General features: G+C 58.0%; 1 protein-coding gene across 4 annotated transcripts in view; it reads right to left on the reverse strand.

The window, feature by feature from the left end:
* Positions 1 to 16,905, reverse strand: part of GAS2L1 (growth arrest specific 2 like 1) — a 35,823-nt gene extending 18,918 nt beyond the window's left edge. The window contains exons 1-3 of one of the 4 annotated variants that reach the window (XM_073312849.2): positions 16,465 to 16,905; positions 15,751 to 15,876; positions 14,720 to 15,394 (exon numbers count right to left, since the gene is read on the reverse strand). In XM_073312849.2, the coding sequence (XP_073168950.1) occupies positions 14,720 to 15,370 (651 nt within the window). In that variant the 5' untranslated portion in view covers positions 15,371 to 15,394; positions 15,751 to 15,876; positions 16,465 to 16,905. The remainder of the gene's footprint in view (positions 1 to 14,719; positions 15,395 to 15,750; positions 15,877 to 16,464) is intronic. The other 3 variants (XM_073312850.2, XM_073312851.2, XM_073312848.2) reach the window with 3 other exon arrangements.
* Between the last annotated feature and the right edge of the window lie 338 nt (positions 16,906 to 17,243).

Consider the following 17,243-nt stretch of genomic DNA (forward strand, 5'->3'; position numbering starts at 1 on the left):
TGCTAGGGCCCGTGGCATTCCAGTGAGACATGACAGGACCTATGGAGTCCCTCTCGCCTCAGGACTTGCAAACCTCTCCTCCATCTGGAATCCCAGCTCGCAGAGCTCAGCACCGGGGAGGGACAGTTCCCGCGGGGGAGGAACAGCCAGCACTGCTGCCCCGCTCCTGCAGCCCAGTGTAGAATTACTGCGAGCACTGGTGGAACCATTCCCAGATTGGCCTATATGGGGAGGGGGGGAGCATCTGTCCTCCAGATGGAAGTGCGCACCATGGGGCTGATTGATCACCACCGTGACAGCTGCATTCCACTAGAACAACAGGGGGAGTTTTGTCTGGCACTTCCCCCACTGAAAGGGCTCCCCGCAACAGGAGAGAGCTTTGCTGAATTCAGAAACCAACTCAGCTCTCGGACCACAGCCGTGTCTACACCGGAGCCTCCAGCCAGCGACCTGTAGCGGATCTAGTTGCACCAAGGCAGAAGGGCAGAGTCCTGCTAACGCTACCCTGTGCGCCAGGGAAGGTTACCGCTGCTTGAAACCAGGGCAGGATGTGCTGCTACAAACTGGCTCTTAGCACCCTTGCCGGTTTGTACTACGGGTTGCCGTCGGTTTGCTGAAGTCAGGGCAACCCCAGCAGAGGTCAGGCTGTAGCTTTCCTGTCAGTTTCAGCATGGTGCACTAAGCAAGGTGGAAGGGAGGGAGAAACTGTTGTTGTCCTATTTTTAAAGGCTTGGCAGGTGCAGGGAGGCCACTGGGCGGCTGTGTGAGTACCTAGATAGACAAAGCTTCACTGCTGAACACAGGAAATTAAGAGAAAATCCCCTGTCAAGCGCCATCTAATCCCCCGTGCTGCAGAGGGCCACAGCTGGAGGCGGTGAGCTGTGGGGCTCCAGGCCACCCCCAGCCCAGCCCTCCCTCTCCACAACGGAATTACACTGCAGCCGGCTCAGCCCACACATGTGGCACTGCTGGCTGGCTGGGCGTCCTCCGGGAAGGCAAGCGTCCCAGCACTGCCATGGGGACTGGCCCTCAACAGCTGTCGGCTCCGGGCCAGAGCCAGAGCGTCAGGGAGAGGCTGGTATTTATAGACCCTTCGAGACAGATCCCAGAACCCAGGGTGAAGTCTGCTGTCATCTTCCACACGGGGGGATGGAGCCCTGTGACATGTAACACAAAACAGATTTCTTACCACTCAGATCAAATGGGACCAAAATCCTCCTGGCCGCAGGCAGCTACAACTTAGCCCCAGCACCATGTATGAATTAACGCAGGGGGCAGCTTGTGTCCCACAAAGCCAGGAAGTTCAGCAGCGAGGAAGGGCCCATGGCGGGTGGGGGGCGCCTCTGTACCACCTCAGCAGCAGGGCTGATGCAACACAGTGGGATCGGTCCTCCTCTCCTCTGGGGAGCTCCACTCAGACCAGGGCCCTCCTCCCTCTAGATTGCAGCTCTTCGGGATCATTCACTTCAGTCCCAAGAAGAGGGTTCTTCCCCACTACCACCCGCTTCCCATTCCCAGCCACTTGCCCACTGACCTGCGGCAGTGACAACTGGACTTGGATTTCCCAGCACGTTCGGGGGGGGGGGCGGGGGCGGGGTGTGTCACAACCCCCAAATGCAGATCTGCTTAGCCAGAAGGTTCACAGCCCCCCCCACCCCCTGGCAGCATCTGGGGTGCGAAGTACATGGGAACATCACTGGGGTCTGGCCCTACTGCCCCCACCCTGGCAAGACTCAGCCGTGCTGGCAGAATTCTACCTGCAACTTCCGGTTCAACGCCAATTCTAGGGGCCGCCCTCCGCCCTGAGCCAGTTACCGTGTTTGCTCAGGTCTAATAGCCAGACGGGGCTCCCTTCGGAGCCCATAATGCTTCTAAATTAGGTTGTTGACAGTCTGAGGAGCAAGCCATGAGCCAAGGCGAGGACCACTTGGGTGCCCAGACAAACAGGCGCAAGAGCCTGAATGCCTAAGAGATACTCGTCCCCTGAGGGCTTGGCTTAGTACCGCCACCCCCAGGCTGGAGACCCCTGGGAGCATGGACTCCTTCCCTTCAGCCAAGGCTCCCACATGAAGTCATAGGCAGTTTCCTGTCTGGGACTCTTTCAGCCGAGACCCTCAGCCTTTGATGCCAGAGGAACCAGCTGCTCTGGAGGATGTTAAATAGCTCGTGGCTCTTCCCACACAGGCCCCAGTGACCTTGGTGAGTGGTCACCCTCACGCATACTAGTGTGCTGCACTCCACCCCAGAGCTGGCTGCTTTCTCAGTAGTGCAGCATGTGTCTCGCCAGGTGGGGAAGGAGCCAGACCTGTCACACTTTCCATGCTGTAAATCCAGAGTACCTTTTCCAGCTTAATGAAGGTTTCATGGTGACAAACTCAGAGTACAATTGGCTGCCGGGAAGCAGTGATTTAGCTACTTCCACGTGGCAGAGACACTAAACCCGCCTCCTCCCCCACAAGGGCCTGAGACTCACTGCAAAGGGAGAGCACAGAAGGAAAGAGAGAAGCCCAGGAACTGTCACTTTGCCCTGGGTACCCAGCTCCCTCCCAGCCACTCTCAGGGTGGCACAGACTGAATGGACCCCTGGGGCCAGCAGAGCAGAAGGGGAGAGAGGAGCTGCTAGTGTGGGGAAGCAGCAAGATGCACCCAATAAGAAGGATGGTTTCCAGCACCAGAGGGCAGGGTCTGGCACCATCGTCTTGGCCCTGTAAAACGCCATGTGCCCTGCAGGGAGAAGGAGGCTCGCTCTACAGGAACTCAGCGCTATTCAATGGGAGTCAGCCAGCAGGGTGCAAAGGATTTTAAAGGGTCAGGATGGGTTGATTTCACAAGCACAGCTCTCCTGGCCTCCATTGTCCACTTTGCTGGAGCAGGGGGAAGGGAAAGGGTCATGCAGGTCACCAGACTGATTGCTCTGGCAACCTGGATATACCAAGGCAAGGGTGATCAGACCCCACACTGGAAAGGGGGCCTTGCACGCACTCACACACACGTCCCCCGACGGTGCTGTGAATTCCATGCCAAAGCAAAGGGCACTAAGAGTGCAGTGGAAGAGGGGAGCCGGTCCTGGACGTCTCAGCCCAGAAGCACAGAGTGGGGAAGGCGGGGGGGACGGGGACGACAGCAGTTGTGACAGGGCACTTGTCAAACAAGGGAGTTATTGAGGGGGAGGCTCTGAACTGTCCCTCCCCCACCCCCAGTACAAAGATCCCAGCTATGGAGGATCCAGTTTCCTAAAGCATCTAATGTATTTAGAGGGCACCAATCAGCCCAGCGTCGGAGCACTGTGGAGCCAAGCAGGTAGGAGAGGAGCAGCAGGAGCCCGAGTCACCTGCAGGACTCAGCCAGAGGAAGAGAGTCCCCAGGAAGAGAGACTGTGGCTCAGCTGGGGACAGGAAACTCCTGCCACCTTCCCTACCCCAGGAAGCACCTGGTTAAGGCGGAGGAACTGACGCAAAGCCGTCCTTCGGGGCAAGGGGAAAGCAGGACGGCTCACCTCACCGGGCTCAGAGACATCTGAGAATGGGAATGGGCGACAGGGGACGGATCACTTGATGAGGACCTGTTCTGTTCATTCCCTCTGGGGTCCCTGGCACCGGCCACTGTCCGAAGACAGGATCCTGGGTAGACGGACCTTTGGTCTGACCCAGTCTGGCTGTTCTTATGTCCTGACATGTGAGTGCTGCTTGATGGTCACCCTGAGAGAGGTGGGACAATCCTGCAAACAGCAGGTGGGTTCAACATCTCCAGCAGCAGCATCCGGTACTGGAGCCAGCGTCCAGGGGTGGGACTAGAACCCCCAGCTGGGCTAACACAGGCCTGGAAAGCACCTCCAAGAGGGGAGCGTCCAGTCCCCTGCTCACGCAGGCAATGCCGTCATTTCAAGCCATGCATTAACACACTGGAGCCACAGCGACGCTCTAGGAGCGGAGAGCACGACCGTAGCCTCCTCCAACAGAATCCAGGGCAGACGGTCAGCGGACAGCCGGTTAACCTCATCAGTAAATGGGCACAAGTCTCCTGTGACGGCTGGGCACGGCTTCCCCCAGCCCCAAACAGCGCGCCCAGCTCTGCAGCAACCTGTCAGCACACAGGCAGGTAGAGCTGCAGGCCCTGGGTCACAGTCCTGATCCCTCACTCCACAGCCGCTTGCTAAAGCGGGCTGTGTTTATCCGCAGGGTGTTAACGGCTCTGCTGTTCTCTCACCATTCTTCTTCCAGTGCCACGCTACCAGCTATCCCGCTAACACCACTTCCTTTGCCCCCACCTACCACCCACGGACTCTCCATTCTGCTTTCCCCAGCCACGCAGCTGCCAGCTGATGGCTATATTTGGGAAGGCAGTTTGAAACATGTCTGAATCTCAATGGAGAGAGAGAGCGAGCAAAGTTTATGGCACAGATTACGTAGCAGCCTGCCTCGCTCTGCCCACAACCTGGTGGGCTTTCTAGGACACCTCTATAAATCAAAGCCTTTCAGCTCAAAAAACACTTTACCATGCAGCGAAGAATTTACCCATCCCCATAATGCAGCCACCTCTGGGGTAGGTCATGGCAGCCTTTTAACAGCACACAGCAACACTAGCTGACAGATGAAAATAGGAAGCACAGAGGAACGTGATCGCCAGCTGTAAATGGAAGTGACGATCTGGGAGCAGTGCATTTAGTAGGCAGAGTTTGGTAACAGATTACCAGAGCTTGAGGCACGAATCAGAATCAAATTCCTCACCTGGAGGCGGTGAAGAACGTAACATCTAATGTAGGTCTGAAAAGTGGGCGCGCACAGGGGCTGAGCAAACCGCAGCAGCTTTAGCTCATCTGGAGAACGTGCCCCACAAAAGGTCTGGACCAACTCTCCCCCGCCCGCACTTCAGACAGACACTCAGGTGAAGATGTCAGACCCAGGACACTCAGTGAGTGCTACCACACAGCTCACAGGCAGCTTGAGCTGGAGCCAGGCGGATTTTCTCCCAGTCCTCAGGGAACCAAGTTGCTCTACATTAAACCCTCCATCCTTCCGTACTAACCACATGAGCAGCACCCACCCTCGCTGGAAGGACCCCGCCCGCCTATGCAGCAAGGCCCAATTCTGCAGCGATTCCTCCCCCCAGACAACAGGCTGGACAGGATCAGTGCGTCTCTCCCAGCTCCAGCCAGGCACCTAACCAAATGCAGCCTGATTTTCACAAAACCGGATCCCCGCTGCGTCCCACCAAAGCCAGTGGGAGCTGCTGAATGCTCAGCACCTTTCACAGCCCCGCCACTTCGGTGAGGTGCCCAGAGAGAGAGTGAGGCGCTCACCTTTGAGCCCACAGGGTTTGACAATCAAGCACATACAGATCAATTATAGCCCAGCACTGAGGTGCTCTGGCCCACCGCATGGACAATACTCGGGGACCACCGACACGCCCAGGAGTGCGCCTCTCACGGCAAGATTTGACAGATGGGTCCGACCCACCGAACTCAGATCCAGGCTTCTCCAGACTCGGACAGCACCTCACTGCAGTCCCCCAACCCTTCCTTTCTTCCTTTCCCTCTACCTGTCTCTGTCCCTCCAACCCCAAACCTCTCCATTCAGTCCTCTAGTCCCCCCCACCATCACCAGCAAGTCAGCTGAGGCCGGGTGGCGGAGCTGGTTCCCCTTGTAGCTTTGCCTGAGCTGGAGTCCCTGCCTGGTCAGAGCGATGAAGGCCACTGAAGAGAGCCTGGCACAGTGCGTGGCCAGTGGCCCTGCAGGGCAGAGCTCCCTATGGCCTATGCTGCATTTACAGTTTCACCAAGCAGACACTGGCTGCCACTCCATCATGTGTCATTTCCCGGGGCCCAGCACATGCTCTCCAACTCCCCTCTGGAGCCCCCAACCGATCCCTCGCAAGCCTACAGCTCTCCAGTCCAGTAGCATTGCGCTGGATTACCAAGCGGGTCTGGGACAGGAGACTAAGCAAACCCTTTCCTGCGAACCTGAGGCACTCCACCTACTCCAGTGCAGGCTGGGCAGCAAGAGAGCATTCTTGTCAGACATCGGGTTTTCCTGGAGCAGAACAGCGATGCCAGGTGCTGCTGGCGCCCGGGGCTTTTCTGTCCATAGTAACAAGGACGCGGGGTCAGCCTGCCAGGGGCAGCATTCTGCCCCATCAGTCACACTGCCCCTTTCCACAGTAATACTCCCCTTTCATCGCGTGGGCTCTGTAACCCCCACTGCAATGTAGGTACTATCCCCATTTTACTGACAGGGGAAACTGAGGCACTGTGGGGCTGCAACCTGTCCGTGCAGTGAGTTCTGACTCCCACTGCCTGTGGTAACCACCAGAGAACGCCACCGTCTCCAGCTGCTGCTTGCTGAGACTCTCAGGACTGGAACAGGAGCGAGCATGAGCAGACGCACAGGGTCAGTGGCTGTCGCGAGGTCTGTACACACAGATCTGGGACTGGAAGCAGCCTCCTGCAGGAAGCTTGCTCTCTGCTCCACGCTCCGCCCCACTTCTCATGATGCCCATAAAAGCCCCGGGCATGTCACACGGCTGGTCATTACAAAGCAGAGAAAAATGTATTTAGCCGGCTCTGCTTGGAGGAGGCTTCTTTAAATCTCAGCACAACAGCGTGGTCACATCTCCTCTGGGAACACAGACGGGCAGGGATGCATTGAAACCCCATTCGGTCACCGTAGGCACAACCCTGCAGCCAGCCGTACTCTGATCGCTCCTGCTAGCCTGGGGGTGGATCACTCCCTCCCAGACCCCTACCCTGGGCTGGGGGTGCAGTCACATCATCGCACAGCAAACACCCCTTTAGACCTCCCGCCCCCCGCCCCTGTGAAAGAAGTCAGCCAATGAGTGGCCACCGCAGCAGAAGTCCCCAGTGTGCTCCAAGGTCACCCCCCACCCCAGCAAGCTGGAGACTTAACGCGGAATGGGGGCAGGGAAAGGGTTTACATTAAAAAGGTCTTTGAGATTAGGGAGTCAGGGGAGGTCAGGTTCCCCCTCCTGCTCACCAAGGCTCTGATTAAATGATGTCTCAGTAATCCGGACACACACACACCCTCCTCCTCGGGGCTTCAGGGCTCACCAACAGCAAATGGAAATGGACACACGAGCAGACTCTCAGCTCGTGCTGTCTGCTGGGGGCACCGCTGCTCCAATCACGCTGCCAGCCCTGGGTCTCCCGTCTCCTCCAACGTCCCTTTCCCTCATTCCGAGCCCCTCCTCTACTTCTCCCTCCCTAGCCCCCTGCCCCTCACCTCCCTCCAGGCTGTATCAGACCCAAAGCCAGTGCTGGAATGCAGCTGCCAGGCTCTGGGCTCCCAGCCCGAGGGGAGCTCCCCAGCACAGCCATCCCCTTCATAAGCAGAGCTGGGATGCCTGCTCGAGCTGCTGGGGCTCAGTCCAGCCTCCGGAGTGCTCACGGCCTAGCGCCCACCGCAAAGGGCTCAAGGGAGAGAGCAGAGGCCTCAGCGATCTCTCACCATGGCCACCTCAGTGCCCTCGCCCCTCTCTGTGCACTGCCAGTCTGCTCTCTTGCACTGACACTTGGGAAACTGCCCCATCTCTCTTGTGGGGCAGCAGCGCAGAGCTGGACTTCCCCAGCTGCAGTGCACTCCACGATCATGGGGCCTGGGGACAGCCAAGGCTGCTGGGTGTCCCTGGGGCAATACCCTGTGTTGCTGCTGCCCCCTCACCATTTTCCTGTACCCCCGCTAGCCGTGCCCTCCTTGGAGCTGACCCAACCCCACCAAGTCCGGAACGGATCTTGTGCGTCAGTCCTCCAGAAGCCAGGCCAAGAGCAGCCCAGATGCCTCCTTAGCTCAGTGGAAGCCCCCTTGGAGCAGTGGAACACGGGGCCCCATGGGCATGACCCAAACAGCACACTCCAGCCCAGGGACCTTGCATCGCCAGTGGCCCACTGTGGCTGGCTGGTGGGCACAGCGGGACAGTCTGTGTAGGGCCTCAGAACCCCATGCAGGCCTAGCACGGCTGTGCCGACCATGCTCCTGGATCTCCAGTTGCCCCATCACCAAGACTCTCGTACGAACTTGCTGTTGGAGCAGCTGCAAGCTCCTACCGCACACAGCTGCCGGGTCCTGAGCCAGCAGCCACTGGCTGGTAGAAAGGCTATAATCTCACCCTGCCCTTTAGAGAAGGAAAACATCTTAAATTGGTGCGGAGACAAGAAGTGGGGAAGTCTTGAAGCGAACACCGAAATAGATGGGAAAGCAGAGCCCTACCGCCAGGCGTGGAGTAAATAAATTGAGGCCCTCACTAGACGACCAGAGTTTGCTGCCCTTTCCTGCTCCTGAAGGCCAAGATCGCCTCATCTGCCTCACGAGGTTCCTCTCCATGCCTATTGGCAGGGAAGCTGCAAATATGGTGCCCAGACTAGACACAGCGCCCTCTCCTGCTAGAGAAAGCTTCTTTCCCACCAGGCCTCAGGGCACCCCCACTTAGCAACGCCAGGCGCTCCCCCTTGGCAGCAGGTTCCTATGCCTACTGCCTGCTGCAGGATGGCCCTTCATGGGGAGTAGGGGAGGAAGACTGCCAGCCAGCATTGAGCTCCACAGGGTCGCTTGCAGGGCCAGAAGAAAAGCCTGCCACCACCTGTGGGTGGCCGTCGCATCACCATAGAGCCAGGAGGCTGATGACTGTCTCGTCATCGGGGCAGAGCCTCATGGTCCCGTTACCCAGCCCCCAGGTGGATTCCAAGAGGCAGCAGATCTAGCCTGGGCAATGGGAAGCCAGTGTCCCGTTCCCTAAACACTGCACTTCTGCTCCCCACGGCAGAGAGGCGCAGCCCTCCTGCACTCGCTGCACGCCTGGCAAAAGCGGCACACACACACCAGTGGCAACAGCGTCTGTGGGCGGCCAGCACGAGGCCGCAGCACGCACAATGCCATTACACCCCCAACACCGCTAGCCACCAGCCTCTGCCGCAGCCCAGCTGCGATTAGCCCTGCCAGCCATCCCCCCGCAAGGCCGGAAGTTGCTAGAGGGACATCAGCACAAACGCACAACCCACCATTACAACTATAAAACACTTGACAAGGAGCAACTCCGGTCGCTTGGCTGGCTGCTCCCCAACCCTGCAGCGAATGAAATCGGGTGGGGAATCAACAGGATCCATGGTGCTTTCGGCTGGGAACAGGAGGCAGGACCCAGCAGCTCGATCTGCAGCCAGACAGATTTTCTCCCAGTCCTCAGGTTGAAAGCATGTTGCTCTGTATCCCTCCGTCCTTTCATACTAGCCACATGACCAGCACCCACCCTCACTGGAAGGAACCCCGCCGGCCTATGCTGCAAGGCCCAATTCTGCAGTGATTCCCCACTCCCAGGCAACAGGCCGGACAGGATCAGTGTGTCTCTCCTAACTCCAGGCAGCTTCATTACACCAGCAGAGAGCAGAGCTGAGGGAGGAAACAGCAGCTGGGACATGGTTTCCTTAAACCCAGTATTACATGGCCCAGCCCAGGCCTCAGAGGAAGGATGGTCCAGTGGTTAGGCTGCTATCCTGAGATTTGGGAGACCAGGGCTCAATTCCCTGACCTGGCACAGATTCCCTGTGTGACTTGGAGGGCATCTCTCTCTCTGGGCCTACGTTTCCCCTCTGTACTCTGGAGAGAACAGCCCTGTCCTACAGGGGGGTGTAGGGATAAATCCATTATAGATTGTGAAGTGCTTGATACAGTGGTGATGGGGGCCAGAGAAGAACCATAGATACACCCCACACCCGGCAAACATGCCCTGCAGCAGCTGGCATCCATTTAAGCCCCTAGCACCCAGAATGCACCGCATCCCACCGAAGCCTTATCAGCGCCCAAGAATACACTAAGCAAAGTCACTGCCAACAAAGAGAGGAGCTGGAGGTTCCCGGGTTATGGCTGGGCAGGCAGAGAGCGGTGATCACTACAACTAACGGGCTAGGAGGTATGCACATCCTATCACAGCTGCTGCTGGCCCTGCCGCGAGGACGGGTGTCTCATCCACCCACTGTGTCTGGGCTTTGACTGCAAGCTCTGCCGAGCAGGGGCTGTCATGTAGGATAAGTCAAGGGGGCCCAGCAGAGTTGCTACTATAAGGACAGGACTCCATGCCCAACACCCTGGGTACAGGCCCAGCAGCAAGGGCTGACCCCTCTAGGGTCAGATGAACAGTTCCATCCCTGCTTCATCTCTAGGGGAGTGCATGGCGCAACCCCAGGGATGGAGCTCTAAGGTCCCACCCCTGCCCTCACTTGCTTCTGCAAATCTCTCAGCAGAGAATCCAGGGCGGAAAGCTCACAAGAGAGCAGGCTTGCACCCACCACGCCCTCCTGCTTGCAGCCTGGCTGGGAAAACCCTGGCAAACTGCTTCCCTGTTGCATTTCTGCTTCTGACCAGAATCAGGAAGTACCCAGCCTCGCGTGGGAGCAGTGGCATTTGGCAGCTGTTAGATTCTCGAGTGGAGACTGCTTGGATTCAAGGACAGCTCCTCTTAGCCCCCAGCCCAGGAGCCGCCAGATGGCTGAGGACATCAGTGTTCCACTCCTGGCTCTAACACCAACTCAACCTTTCACCATGCTCAGGCCTTGCCCCGTGCCTCAGTTTCCCCACTGAGTCGGGAGGGTTGATTGCTGTCTCTGCAGATGTCAAGTGCCGAGGCCGAGCCCCGCGCAGGCCCAGGAGTGGGCTAGCGGAGCAGGGCGCAGGGGTGGCACTTGGAGAGCAGCATTAACAAGCTCTGGTTGTGCCGCAAGCATTCACTCCCCAGTGAGTGAGACTCGCCATCCCGGGCCATGCCAGGTGAGAGCATCACAAAACCCCACTGCCTGCCCCGACCTCGCCGCTCTTCCTGTCCATGCCCCAGCTCCTTCCAAGCACCAGTCGGGCCAGGTGGCTGCACTGCTGCGGACGAAACCTTGGGCTGGGATTCGACTGTCCCAGAACTGCCAGCAGTCCCGGGAAACTGCAACTGCCATAGCTACCCTCATCAGCTGGCCCTCCCGCCCCATCCCACAATGCAGTGCGCTCTGGTTAGAAACAGCCCCAAAGCCCCCTGTTCCCAGCAGCACTGCTAAGCACTATGGGATAGATGCCTTGGGAGCCCCAGATTAAGGAATTTTGGGGCCGAATAATACGGAAATTGGGGGGCCCCTCACCTTTCATAAACTAGACAGCAAAGCACTCACCACATATATCCCTGCCCACAGACCCCAGAATGCCCCCCTCCCCACCCCACACACAGGCCCCCAAATGCCCCTCCCACTCCACATGTATCCCCCTACAACCCTCCCCTAACTCCCACATATCCCTGCAGCCCTGACATACACCCCACTCACCGCAGTCCCCAACATCTCCCATTACTCACCCCACTGCTCCCACCATCCCCACCACCCTTCAACATTCCCCAGCCCCCTGATCCTCCCTAACTCATGCCCCCAAAGGGTCCACTCACCCCACAGCCCACCAACAACTCAGCCCCAACCCCCAGGACCTGCCTGGACCTTCACCAGCAAAGCGCCCGCCCCCATCTCAGTGCTTAGCTGCTGTCCCAGGCTAGAGTGGCTGGTCCCCATGCAGCCGCCCAGCAACTGTGTGTACCCCCATCGCTCCCTGCACTCACATGGCCCAGTGCTGCTCGGGTTTGATCCACAACAGACGAGGGGCTAGGCCACTCTGAGTCAGTGGCGTTATGAGCTGGCGTACGGGTCGCAGTGCCGCTCAGTTCTGGGCTCTCTCCCCTGGGGTGCGGGCCCCGGGCCAACACACCAAGTGCACATGGGTTAATGTGGGCCAGCCTGGAATGCCCAGGCCCACATCGGAACAGTGCTGTCAGGACAGAGGGCCCCTCACACTACAGAGCAGCACAGAAGGCCTTAAACCAGGTGGAACCGGCCCCCCTAGGATTCCTCCTACACAGGGACTTCCCCAGGGCAATCAAGGCTCAGCACCAGCCCAACTTCCAGCCCTCAGGTAGGGGTCAGCCCTGAGGAGCAATTCACTGAGAATCAGGCTCAGCCCCCCAGGTGTGACACACAGACCCACTGCAAGGGGGAGAGAAACCAGGGTTTCCCCAGGCTGACTCCCCTGCACCAGCAGCTTCCTCACTTAGTAGCGCCTCTCCCACGAGCAGGCCCCAGAAGTCTGCAGGCTGCTCTCTCTGCCTACAACCCCTGCACAGCCACTCCCTGGTTTGCTTTGTGAAATGGGCGTGGCGCACCTTGGGAAGAACCGGCATTTCTGCATGTTTCCCCTTGAGAAGCTATAAAGCAAACTCCAGGTCTAAAAATAAAGCCAGTGATTTATCCAAGGGCTTAATTTCAGCCTGTGTACTTTGGGAGAGAGAGACTGCTTCGGCAACCACAGGGCCAGCTCTGAAAGCAGAATTCAGGACCTGCAGCTCCCGGGGCTGGGAGATACTTAGAGATCTCCGTTTGTCATATTCCCTCGGCCCCTGGCTTCAGCAGAACCCCACCAGCCCCTGCTTTCCACCCTGGCCCGACACTAGGCTTCGAACAAAGTCCAGACTGGGAGAAGAGCTGTTTTCTCTAGATGGGAAAATTTGTGATGAAGCTGCAGCTGAGCAGAGAGAGACCCTTGTCGTTGGATTCATCTCCCAGGGCGGCCCTAGGCCTCCATTAGAGATGGGCACTGGCCGCACAGCTCTGACCCACAGCCTGGCTTTGCCAGAGCTTGCTGGGATGTCAGGATGTTCCCATCAGTGGGTGCCAGGAGTCCCTTTTGAGAACTAATAAATAAAGCAAGCAGCAAGATCAAAATCCTCACAGATAGAAAAGGTACCAAGGGAACCAGACGGGTGATTACACAAGTTAGATTTTCCTCTAAGGGGAATCACGTCCCTCACCCACACGGACAACTTTCCGGGAGGTATTTGGCTTTGCTATTGGACCACTTTGCCCTTTCAACTGAGCATACCCCGGGGTGGCATGTTAACAGCTTTAGAGCCTGCAGCCCTTGTCACTGACTAGAATGAGACTTACCCGCCCCAGGGGCGGAGAGGTGGCAAGAAGAGGAAATAGTGGCTCCCTATAGGAGCCCATACTCCAGCATGGTTGGCCCTCTTTGCTACATTTGACTCAGCAGTGAAATAGTTAGAGACGCTGCAGTCAACTTAAAATGTGGCCCAAAATGGCAATCCTGAAAAAAGCTTTTATAAAAGCCCAGAGACCAACAGAAATGCTGCCCAACTCAACACACGCTCCAGTGGAAAATGCTGCCTTTGTTCCACAAGCCAGCCCTGCTGCCCCAGGCACCCAAACCCAGCTGCAAGACGAACTGGCAAGCCAAAGAGCCACCTGCACTGATGTCCAGCCAGCGTCTGAGAGAGGGGAAGAAAGCAAACAGACCACAAATAGAAAAGGAGGACTTGTGGCACCTTAGAGACTAACCAATTTATTTGAGCATGAGCTTTCGTGAGCTACAGCTCAGAATGCATCTGAGGAAGTGAGCTGCAACTCCGGAAAGCTCATGCTCAAATAAATTGGTTAGTCTCTAAGGTGCCACACGTCCTCCTGTTCTTTTTGCGAATACCGACTAACCCGGCTGCTGCTCTGAGACCACAAATAGCTTTCACTCATCTAAGACATCATTAGTCACAGAGACAGGAGTTTGCTTTCAATGCATTTTTAAGGTGGCACTGCCCCTTTAAGGATGCTGACACTTTGCCATCAGGTTTCAGAGTTAATGCCACAGGGAGATGGATGGGAGAAATTCACTGCAGAGCGGTTTCTCAGCCAGCACTGCTTTGGAGCCCATGCAGAATGACTGCTTCCCAGACATAAGGGGTTAACAACTTAATTTTTAAAGACAGTGGAAGTTTAAAGCCTGCCAGAACCATTGGTGTGGCCAGAGAATCACCGGTTTGGTGCATCCCCACACGCCAGCTCAGTCCGACACCCACCCCCGCAGACCGGGTGGTGGCGCACTTCCCCGATGCCCCACTCGGCTGCAAGCACGGCTCACGCTTGGCCTGGCACACCCATCCCTGGGACGGGAAGGCTCAGTCAGTGCCACGGACTACCCCATCCTCTCTGCCCAGCCACAACGGGGGTTTGCTAGGATGCAGACAACTCCTGTCCTCCCCATTCCCATGGGTCACCACAGTGCCATCAGAGGGGCAACTTCTCACCAATAACCTGGGGCCAATTCCATCTGCCCATTGGAGGTGGAAGGCCCCACGCTCCCCCATCACCAAAGCCTCCAAGCTACACAGCACTCCCGTCTCCATATTTGAAGAGATCTCTGTTCGAACTCTTCCCCCGTGCTATCCGAGGTCTGCCTGCCATGATCCCCCTCAGTTATAACTTAGATAATTTTTTCACTTCAAGGTCCAAGAGACACAGACATGGTTTTCATCTCGAGGCCAAAAGACCAAAACCATCAAGACACTTGATCATGGCCTTGAATAGGCCAAGAGACTACTTAATACACCACGTGATAGTCCCCTTCCCACCCAGCACATCTTTGTGGGTGGGACTGGGGACCAGATGGGAGAATGAACCAGGCCTACAGATGCTCTAAGCAAGGAGAGTAGAAATAAATTGGGGTGGGAGGAAATGTAACCACTGGTGGGTGTAGAGAACCAATGCCTTCCAGTTACCTCCCCCACATACAACGCTGAAGTGGCTTAGATCACTAGGAGAGCCACATTGGGTAATGGTGGGAGGAGAGGGTCTCATGTTGCTTGTAAGTTACCTGGGGGCACACAATACCAACAAAATGGAACAGTCTCTCACCAGCTCATCCAGGTTCTTGAGGTCACACAAGGAGATTCTCTGCGGCCTGCTAGGGTAGACAGGTGACTCAGGGCCCAGGTCTCGGTTATCCTCCTGGGTTTCCAGCCCCCCATAGGCTATCTGATCCCTCATTTCCTCCTCAATCTCCTGCTCCATCTGGATCAGCATGGGGGCCAGCATCCCAAACTTGGAGCCCCTCCTGGCGACCTCCAGAAGGCACAGGACGAAGTTCTTCTCATTCTTCTTCAGCACCAGGTCATTGGTTTCGAACATCAGCACGTCCTGGATGCCCAGGTCCTGCCGGCACCACTGGATGAAATTGGAGATGTTGTCCCTGGCGATGAAGGAGCCAGGCACCACATTCTTGGCCTGGTAGACAACCTCATTCTGGGGCACCCTCATGTGGGCGGCAGCTTCTGGGTGCTGCTGCTGGTACTCCAGAGCAATGCGGTTGACGTTGTTGGCATGTTGGCAGAGATCACACCCGGTCTCCAGGGTCTCCATGAAATTCTCCACCTGGACATCCCAGCCATAGAGGATGTTGAGCCACTCAGCTAGGTCCTCCTTCATGGCATAGAGATACTCCTCACTGGACCGGAAAGGCCGGATGCTCTTGGAAGCTGCAGACTGGATGTTGCTCAGCTCAGCCATCTTGCATCCCGTCCCTGGGCGTCACTTCAGCGAGAAGATGACACACATTAGAGACAGAGAAAAGCAGAGAAATTACCACTCCTTCCTCACCTCTCCAGTGAGCTGGAAGCTATGCCCAGCTCCTCCTATGTAGCAGACAAGTCCAACAACGGGAACAGATTGCATCATCGGGATCCAGATGCCAGCTATTGCGTGGAAGTAGCATGGTCCCATGGGCAGGGCTGGTGTCACTTTGGGCAAGTTCCTTCCCTTCCCCTCTGTGCCTCAGTTTCCCAAATCTGTAAATTGGGGGCTGTGAGGCACACCCCACATGCATGAAGTGCTTTGAGGTCTTGGGACCTGATTTCCAGGAGTATTCAGCAACCCTGAATCCCACTTACTTCATCTGAAATTGCAAGTCCTCAGCACCTCTGCAAACAGGGCCCATCACCCAGTATCTTTAGCTCAGGTGACACTCTGAAGCTTTCGTCTCATGGCCCCTTCCCTCTGCTCTGCCCTCATTCCTCCTGTTGGGTCGGGGAGACCATGCAGGTCAGCAGACTCTGGGAATATTTCCAGCCCTTGGTCATCAGTTATTTTTTAACTAAGGGAACAAGGAGCCGGTGAGCTGGTCACCAGCCATTGAATAGAGGGGAGACACCCCTGTGGCCAGGCCTGGCCTGCCCTGAGTGAGGAAGTGGCAGGAGCCAGTTGGGTTTCAGGACCGTATTCACCGGCTCCTTTCAGGTGCCTAACAAGCCGCTCTGGGCTGCAGCCCTTGTGCAAGGGTGACTCACAGCCGGCCTTCGCCAGCCGCCAGCCGAGCTGCGGCCCATATTCAGAGCTCGGAGCGCTTGGGCCTAGGGGGCTCGAGGCGCTTTTCCGAGAGGGGGAAGGAGGGGTGCTGCATCCTGGCCAAGCACGAGGACGGGCCTTAGGGAAGGGCCATGCAAGATACACCCGGCAGCTGCAGCGGAGCCCTTTGCGAAGCATGGAGCTCGGAGCGGGCTGCCGAGCTCCTTCCCCAGCCAGACCGAGAGGCAGCCGCTGCAGCTGCCCAGCTCCCCGGCGCAGGGCAGGGCCCAGGGAAGGGGAGAGAGGTGGGCGCTGCTTACCTGAGTCACCATCCTCCCTGCCCCTCTCCCCCGCCGGCGCCGGCCGCTAGCGATCGTCCGAGCAGCCGGGGCAGAGGGAGCTCGGCCGGGGGGCGGCGGGGCAGAGCCGCGCAGCCCTGGGGAGCCGGGGCTCGCCGGAGGGAGACTCACCCTCGTCCTCGCCGGAGCCTCCGCCGCCAACGCCTCGACGAGGTTCAATCTGCCAGGGCTGAGCCTCGCCCGGGAGCAGCCCGGCTCCGGGGGCGCCCGGAGTTTCCCGGGGCCGGTTCGCGTCCGTCCCCGGGCGGGCAGTTCGGCGGCGCCCGCTCGCTGTGGAAACTCCCCGCCGCCCTCAGCTCGCCGCCGGCTCCAGCCGCCAGAGGCCGGGGCACAAAGGCGGCGGGCCGCCCACTTGGCTCCGGAGCCGGCCCAGGCGGGGCTGCGCCCGCTGTTAAAGCGGCAGCGGCGCGTTCCTCCCGGGCGCGACTGGCCGGGCGCCGCTTTGTGCCGGGGAGGAAATCGGGGGATTTTCAGCCAGTCCCGGGATGGGCGCGGGGCAGCGACCCGTGCTGGGCAATGGCCGGAAGCCGGGTTAAATCCCTTCTGTGGCTCTCAGTGGCGAGGGCGCAACGCCCTGCCTGCAGAACCGGGCTAGTGGCGGCCCCGATCCTGCCAACTGCTCCGCGCCAATGGACCCTCTGTGCCTACGGCTAGTCTGGGGGATCGGCACCGTGCCACGACCTGGGGACTTTGCTACGGCCCCTTGAGACCTGCAGAGGAAAAGCCATAGATGCAGCAGA

This window comes from Lepidochelys kempii, chromosome 15 (assembly GCF_965140285.1).
Source record: "Lepidochelys kempii isolate rLepKem1 chromosome 15, rLepKem1.hap1, whole genome shotgun sequence".
NCBI classification, from domain to species: domain Eukaryota; kingdom Metazoa; phylum Chordata; order Testudines; family Cheloniidae; genus Lepidochelys; species Lepidochelys kempii.